We start from the raw sequence: 8,511 nt of genomic DNA, 5'->3' as shown, positions 1-8,511 counted from the left end.
ATTTCAATTTTAATTTAAATTTTATATTTTCGAATTTAAATTTCAAACATTTTATTTTTGAAAAAAAAAAAAAAAAATTTAAATTCCGAGGAAAGGGGTCCGTCGGAATATACCGAGGGACATGTTCCTCGGAATATTCCGAGGGACACCGATCCTATCTTCCGATGAAAATTCCGAGGAACATTTCGTCGGAATTTCCGAGGATTGGACCATCGGAAAATCCATCGAAATATCCCGAGGAAGCTCTCCCTCGGTATATTCCGAGGAGCTTTCCGACGAACATGTGGTCCTCGGAATTTCTTCGGGAATTTGTTTCCTCGGAATTCCGTCGGAAAATTCCGAGGGATTTCCGAGGAAAAATGAATTTCCGAGGAGTTATTTCCGAGGACTTGTTTCGTCGGTATGTCGTCGGAATAACGTTATTCCGACGACATACCGACGATTTTTTCCCTCAGTATGTCGCTGTTTTCTTGTAGTGATCATCTTGTTTTATCTTTTTTCAATAATATACATGAGTTTTTCTAATATTTATTTAGAGAATTTAAACTACTATAATATTTTTATTTTCTTGCAGGTTTTATTATAATAAACAAAAATTAAGTTTCTTAAATGTATTAGGTGTTTTGATTCTACAGATTGTAAAAACATGTACACATGAAAAAATAGTTTTTTTTTGGTGTTTGCTTAAATTACAAGTAACCAGAATAACACTGTTTGGTTCATGTCCTCACACGAAAATGGAAAAGGAGAGCGATGACACTGATGAAGAACATATACAGTTCATGTTTAGAGTGAAAGACCAGATTCTTCATCCTCGTCCAGAGAAGAAGTGTAGGTAAAGTAGAAAGTCCAGATCAAACCAAACACTCCCAAAAGAATCCATCCCAAGAGGTTGTTGCTAAGTCCAAAGGGCAAGCCGGTTCCCTCAGTTGACATCCTGTCGTCCACCAAAGCCATAGCCGGGCTGCTCATCACAGCTGTCAAAGCTGCTGTAGCCGCCGCAGAAACTCCAGCTCCCACGGCTGAGACGTTTCCTTGCTTGGTCTCCATCGAGCACTTCACTCCTCCCTTCCTCTTACTCATTGGAGGCAAACCTGAGCAAAAATAATAAAAACAAGTTCACAACTCTAAACCAGTGACTTCCAAAATGGTTCTTGCAAGCTCCGGTCTATATATTTTTAAATCACACATTCATTCACAACAAGAACTTTTAGATCAAAATGGTTTTCTTGAAATCATGTTGACTCTCCACCAAACTACTAAAGATGAACCACACAAGGAACATATAAAGCAAACCAAGAGATCTTCGCTTTGCATGTGACCAGATTGAGTTTCTAGTATAATTAAGGTGAGATCTAAGATAGAGGAAGAGACAAGGGAAAGAACTTTACCAAGAACAGGAGCAGAGACGGCGACGGTGGGCTTGAGAAGGAGAGCAGGACGAGCGACCGAGACGGTGGAAGCGGAGGCGGTGAAGCTAGCCATTTCTCTCTATCTCTCTTTTTTGCTTACAACAACTACACAACCTTTAATTGTTTTGCTTGTGTTGGCTTTTTGAATCGAGCACAACAACTAAACCAGTGGTGGAGAAAAATCTCTCAGAACCAATACAAACCATCTAGCTTGGATATGGTTCTATCCATTCTCCACCAATGGTCTCGCCCCACGTGTCATATTTAATCTCATTCCCTCTTCTCTACTGATGTGGATTATATATAAGTTTACATAAAATAGTTGCTCAAAAAAAAAGTTTACATAAAATTGCATCCAACACTGTTGTTGCGGTTAACTAAATTTGAAATTAAGCTCTGAAAAATTGTGTTGTGTAAAAAATGAAGCTAAGAGAAAATTGCATAAAAAATAGTTTTTTTTTGGTGTTTGCTTAAATTACAAGTAACCAGAATAACACTGTTTGGTTCATGTCCTCACACGAAAATGGAAAAGGAGAGCGATGACACTGATGAAGAACATATACAGTTCATGTTTAGAGTGAAAGACCAGATTCTTCATCCTCGTCCAGAGAAGAAGTGTAGGTAAAGTAGAAAGTCCAGATCAAACCAAACACTCCCAAAAGAATCCATCCCAAGAGGTTGTTGCTAAGTCCAAAGGGCAAGCCGGTTCCCTCAGTTGACATCCTGTCGTCCACCAAAGCCATAGCCGGGCTGCTCATCACAGCTGTCAAAGCTGCTGTAGCCGCCGCAGAAACTCCAGCTCCCACGGCTGAGACGTTTCCTTGCAAAAAGGGGAGAGATTGGTGTTGTCTAGTGAGATAGACCTAGCGTTAGTGAGCAAAGCATCGGACTTTCTGAAAGAACATTTCATGGTTTCTCCGTTTTGGTGTCAAGACGCAAACAAGAGGAATGGTGATGTACAGTGAAGGTCGATGGATTCAAGCCGAACGCCTCGTTCTCCCAACATCCACAACCATCTCTCCCAACTCCATGTTCTCCCTTCCTAATTACACATTTTGATATCTATATATACACCTATTTTCCTTTGTAAATGTCACAATAGAATTGTTACAATCACTTTACTTTGCATGCATGCATATCTTCACTGCATGTTTGAACGAGCATACACAAATACAAGACATCGTGCATTTGCTAGATTTTCATGACTAATTGCATAACAATATTATGCTTAAATTTCACGAACACAGGCAAAAACACATGTGCAAAAATAAAAGACGTTCTGATTCCGAGGGAATCTAACGCGGATGCACACAGTGGCGGAGATACTTGTGTTTTTACTGAGGAAACAGAGAAAATATAGTAAAATAAGCTTATTGACCCATGTAAAATATATGTTCACTCAAATATTAACCCCCGTAAACATTTTAGCTGGCTCCGCCACTGGATGCACATATGTTTCAAGTTTAGTGTATAATAAGAATAGTGGTTTAACCGCTAGCTAGGCTACAATGGATCCTTGGTAGGTATCAAAACATGGTCGAGGTTTATATTGCTACCATAGACGTTTAAATGGCAAAAATCATGGGTTTCTTCCCTTACGAGTTGATACTATTTACTTTTACGAGGCGATGATTGGCTTTGGATCAATTAACTATGCAACGACTATAATTAATTGTATATTGGGAAAGACTGGTTGGACCAATCCATTTGAAAAAAATTCCCTATTATAAATACTCCCAAGTTCCATCTACACTTTCCACTATCATTCACACACAAATTTTAAAAATTTCATAGACATATCTACCTAGGAATTGTAGTGGCGGAGGCTACATGGTGGCTCCGGGGAGCAATGGTTCTTCTTACATTTCAAGAGATAACTTTGAGAGTGATCCTAAAGGTTACTTTGATAATCTGCATAGCAGTGGACAGGGTAGCAAGTGACTTTGGTCTGTTTATTTCTCTATTTATGCATTGAAGATGGTTATTATTACCCGGGCTTGATAGTCCAGTGGTACTTGGGTTCCCCTCTGCAGCTCGGCTGGAGGTTGGGGGTTCGAGCTAGGCTGGAGGATTCTTGAGCGGGGAGGCGTGCCCAGGGCCCTAACCGGTACAGGCGCAGGCTGGCGCCGGGCCTAGGTGGTGGGCTGGCCGAAGGCTGGTCAACACCTGGTTAAACAAAAAAAAAAAAAAAAAAAAAAAAAAAAAAAAAGATGGTTATTATTACCGAATAAATTATCTAATGATCAAATAAAATAAGAGTTTCTAATTATTTTCTCCATTCCTCCTCTGTCCCATAATTATATGATTCGTAGCTTTCTTGAATATCAGTAATAGTGGTACTAATTAAATTAAAAATATTTGACATACGTAGAATCAGTGTTCTAAAACGCGTTGGGCGTCCATTACGCGTTAGATGACTGTATAGCGCCTAGCCGTATAAGCGGACACCTAAACGAAGTATATACGGATATATACTTTTACACGAAATATAAGTATAAAATTAATATATATACATTATTTTTGAAAAAACCTGAACATAAATATATATTAAATCTAATTTTATGTATAAGTATATAGTTTAACATAGATAAATAGTTTTAAATTATAAAAATTAAAGCCATTTTAAATATATAAAAGATGATAAATTTAAAATGATTTTGCAACAATTATACTAATATCTACAATCATATAAATACATAAAATAAGTAAAAAGTAATATAAATAATAACATTAATAAAATATAAAAATAATATTAATAGTTTTTTTATGAATATTAATGCTTAAAATCCGCCTAGGCATCTGCGTAGACCGCATATTGTCCGCCTAAACGCTATTATTCGCACGAATTATATAAATCCCCATAAACCACCGTATAACATAAAAACAGTACGGTTGGCTACCTTATAGCGCCTAAATACCGCTTAGGCGGGCGCCTAGACCGTATTTTAGAACACTGCGTAGAATCAATTAACACATATTGCCTGTGTTATGCAATAAGTCCAACAAATAGTCTTTTACAACCAGGCAATCAAATACATATTGCCGGTGTTATGCAATAAGTCAAACAAATAGTCTCTTACAAATAAGTACACATTGATCGCACGTAACTTTTTCCTTTTGGAAAAGAGGTAGTAAATCACTTTTAAGTTTTAAGTGTATTATCGCACACAGTTTACAATTACTTTAATGATGTTGCAGTGGTGTGTACTAACGGGTTTTCTACATAAAATGTTACTTTCTTACGAAAAAAATAATTGTAAACTTTGACAAAATTGTCGTAAACTTTATAGAAGGAAAAAATCTACAAACCATAATAACGGAATAAGAATGTCAAAGCTTAGTTAATGTAATCTATATATAAACATGTGAATTAGTTTTATTTCTCAATCAATTCCACGATCATTTTTCACAATTTAAAAATACTTAGAGCATGTTTAACCCTAAAACCCTTAAAAGGGGTTCTTAATAACATTTTTAGTAATAAATGTAGTCTAAGAAACTTTGTTAAGAAATTCTCATTTTGAGTGGTCCAACGGGAGTTCTTTAATTAAGGGTTCTTAAAAAAAAAAATTTAATAATTTTTTTTTAAGATAAAATTTATTTATTAAATAAAACATATTAAAAGATTACATTTGAAACATAGATTTAAAAAAACATAAAAACAAAGATTAGTACAATAAGATCGAATAATTTGAAAAAACGTCTGAGCTCAGTAGTTGTCTCCATCACCTCCAAATTTACACCATATATGTTCAACCAAATCATCTTTCATTTGTTGATGCATTTGTCTATCACGAATTATAGTTCAAACACCCATCATATTGGCAATATTTGTAGGGATATCTGTAGAATACGTGAGATCCACATGTGAACTTCCGGTGTCTTCTCCTGGTTGGAATTCTGAAACATCAAATTGAGTGTATTCATCCCGTTCGTCTTCTACTATCATATTATGGAGTATGATACATGCTCTCATAATCTTTCCAATTTTGCCTTTATCCCAAAAAAGAGCGGGATTTTTAACAATGACAAAGCGAGCTTGCAAGACTCCAAAAGCACGCTCGACATCTTTTCGAGCAGCTTCTTGATGTTGAGCAAATAAAATCGCTTTCGGATCTTGTGGTATTGGAATAGATTGGATAAAAGTTGACCATTTCGGATAAATACCAAGGGTGAGATAGTAAGCCAAATGATACTCTCTTCCATTGACAGAGAATGTGACTTGCGGAGCTTGACCTTTTATGATGTCATCAAAAACAGGTGAGCGATCAAGAACATTGATATCATTTAAGGTACCTGGAGGTCCAAAAAACGCATGTCATATCCATAGATCATACGAAGCAACCACCTCTAAAACGATTGTGGGTTTTCCTGAACCACGTGAATATTGACCTTTCCAAGCGGTGGGACAATTCTTCCACTCCCAATGCATACAATCGATGCTTCCTATCATCCCGGAAAATCCCAGATGCTCACCAATATCAAGTAGACGTTGAAGATCAGCCGGGGTTGGTCTTCTTAGCAACTCATCATCGAATAAATATATTATTCCTTTGACAAAATGTTCCACACATGACCGAGTAGTAGTTGAACCGAGTCGGAGGTATTCGTCAACAGCAACAGCCGCAGAACCATATGCCAAGACACGAATGGCTTCTGTACACTTCTGAAGTGGAGAGAGACTAAGCCTTCCGATAGCATCTTTCTTCTATCAAAAGAATTCAACTTTATTGGAGAGTCGATCAACAATATGCATGAACAATGGCTTGTTCATTCTAAATCGTCGTCGGAATAGATTATCAAGATACGTTGGAGTTTCACTGAAATAATCATTCCATAAACGGACATCGCCTTCTTCACGATTTCTTTCGATATTAACTCGGTTTTTTCCTTCTTCTCCTTTGTTCTTCTTGATCACCATAATGAATGGAAAAAATTTCGAAAGCTTGATCAAAATATTGATCAAAAGCTTGATCAAAAGTATCATCAAGTGATTTTTCAAATGTGTTTTGAGAAGACGATGCCATGAGATGAGACTTGTTTACGAGAGAATGAGAAAAGAAAAGATTGATAAAAAAATTGTTTGAGAACGAGATGGAAATTGTTTGATAATGAGATGGTGATAATAATAGAATTTGAGAAGGAATGGTGATAGTTTGATAATGCGATTGTGATAGTTCGATAGAATTTTAGAAGTAGATGTGATAAAAGACTTTGAGAACGAGATGGTAATAGTTTGGTAATGAGAAGGAGATAGTTTGATAGAATTTGAGAAGGAGATGTGATAATAGACTTTGAGAAGGAGATACAATCTTTATATAGAACAATGACAATCTTTATAACAGACTTTGAACAAGAGTCTGTGACACTACATACACAAAGATCCAAGTTTTGACACTAGAAGACATCACTCTTAGCTTGTCTGTGACACTACATACAACATACAAGATGCCACAACACGCCATACACTCTTAGCTTGTTCGTGACACTACAAGACGCCACAACTCAGCGTGACACTACAAGACAAGCTTGTCCGTGACATCAAAAGTTAGGAGACAGTGAGACAGTGCGGTCCTGGGGGCTGAGACAGTGAGCCTAACAACACGCTTCTTGACCTGAAAATTACGAGACGAACATGAGAACCAGACAGAACAATGAAATAATAGCTCCAAACTAGAACAATGAACAGAACAAAGAACACAAACTTGTTGAGAACAAGAAGCAGAGTAGATAACAATATTAACAACAGAATAAACTTAAACGCAGACAACAAGTCAAAGCTTTAACTAATTCTACTACAACAGAAACAACAACTTAGAAAACAAATTATATATTTAACTAATTAAACAACAACTCAGAGATTCTTCTTCTCTAGTGCTTAAACTAATTAAGCAACAACTCATTTATGAGCTTCTTCTTCAGAGCCTCTTCAAACTCAGCTAGTGGAACCTGTGTTGCAAGTAAACTGTCCAGCAGCTTCATCTGGGCAGTATTTCTTTCATAGTCATATCCTCCTTTTTTATGCTCCACATATCTTGAAACTCAGACAATGCCTTCCCCTCTGCCATCTTCTTCTTACCATGGCCCTTTGCTGCTTTAACACCTGGTGGTCGATAGCTTCCTTGATCATCTTCAGCAGTGGTGGTTTCATTCAAGTGAGAGCTTGATGATTGGGCACCGTCATCACACTTCCTCCTCTTAGTGCTTCCTTGGTTTTTAGAAGATGAAAGCTCACACCACTTCTGATCATTGCGTAGCTCTTTCCAAACATGTTCCAAGTTGAATTTTCTTTTGTGGTTGTTGTAGAAGATCTCGTGAGCTAATTTTAGGACATCATTCTCATTCTGGCCAGAACTTTTCTCTCTGCTTGCAGCCTCAAACGCCCCCACATAACTTGTTGACAAGGTCGTTTATCTTCTGCCAGCGTTGCTTACAGTGGCCCCACTCTCTTTGTTAGGTGCCAGCAACCTTAGGACTTGCAGCAAAGTAGGCTGCAATCCTTTTCCAGAAGGTACCACACTGATACCACTCAAATTACCCTTAGGAGTGAATTACTCTCTCAAATAAGAGGTTCAGTTGCAGTACTTAGGGATCGAATCCACAAGGAGCTAGGGAACCTATTAAATCTAGTCAAATTATTAATTCTAAGTGTTTGTTGTTTTATGGTTTAAAAGTAAATAGCAATCCTAATTGAGCAAGTCTATTGCTCGACTAACAAGATGATTGGGGGTGTAACTTATTGGAAGATATTAGATGCAGGATTTCTATTCAGGTGTTGGAGATTATAATCCTATAGATGCCTAACAGTTGCATGCATGATATATTAGAGCTCAACTCCTTAATCACAGTGATCAGCGATGGCAATGTTTCACTGGTTAACTAACTAGATCTTGGATCTCAACTATCGTCTTTTGATCACAAGAAAGTGTCAATCGATGATCCTATAGGGATATCGATCGATACACCTTTCGCAATATCGATCGATTGTCAGAAGACAATATCGATAGATAGCTTCTAGCTAAGCCCTAGGCGCGGGTTGATAATGCTCACTATTCTCCTAGATCAGCGGTTAGCTCTCTCTAGCAGTCCTAGCATGACA

The 8,511-nt window shown here is 37.3% G+C and overlaps 2 protein-coding genes across 2 annotated transcripts in view; one reads left to right on the top strand and one right to left on the bottom strand.

Annotated features, from left to right (window-relative positions):
* Positions 1 to 601: 601 nt before the first annotated feature.
* LOC106336797 (photosystem II reaction center W protein, chloroplastic-like) lies at positions 602 to 1,653 on the bottom strand. The gene is made up of 2 exons (XM_013775738.1): positions 1,392 to 1,653; positions 602 to 1,094 (listed from the first exon to the last, which is right to left on the bottom strand). Exons 1-2 carry the CDS (start codon positions 1,483 to 1,485, stop codon positions 787 to 789), a joined length of 402 nt encoding a protein of 133 aa, XP_013631192.1. The 5' UTR covers positions 1,486 to 1,653; the 3' UTR covers positions 602 to 786.
* A 282-nt stretch (positions 1,654 to 1,935) lies between these two features.
* The window catches only part of LOC106338170 (glycine-rich cell wall structural protein 1.0), a 37,262-nt gene continuing 30,686 nt past the window's right edge, over positions 1,936 to 8,511 (top strand). Inside the window, exons 1-2 of the mRNA XM_013777205.1 lie at positions 1,936 to 2,033; positions 3,230 to 3,309. Of these exons, the coding sequence (XP_013632659.1) occupies positions 1,936 to 2,033; positions 3,230 to 3,309 (178 nt within the window). The remainder of the gene's footprint in view (positions 2,034 to 3,229; positions 3,310 to 8,511) is intronic.

The sequence above is a fragment of the Brassica oleracea genome, chromosome C4, assembly GCF_000695525.1.
Source record: "Brassica oleracea var. oleracea cultivar TO1000 chromosome C4, BOL, whole genome shotgun sequence".
Classification (NCBI taxonomy): domain Eukaryota; kingdom Viridiplantae; phylum Streptophyta; class Magnoliopsida; order Brassicales; family Brassicaceae; genus Brassica; species Brassica oleracea.
The sequence above is the reverse complement of the archived record's forward strand: the minus strand, read 5'-3'. Positions and strand labels throughout refer to the sequence as shown.

Excerpts from the sequence above, each read along its gene's own strand:
- LOC106336797 (XM_013775738.1), bottom strand. The coding sequence starts at position 1,485 with ATGGCTAGCTTCACCGCCTCCGCTTCCACCGTCTCGGTCGCTCGTCCT. Across the intron at positions 1,095-1,391 it reads CGTCTCTGCTCCTGTTCTTG|GTTTGCCTCCAATGAGTAAG; the intron begins GTAAAGTTCTTT and ends ATTTTTGCTCAG.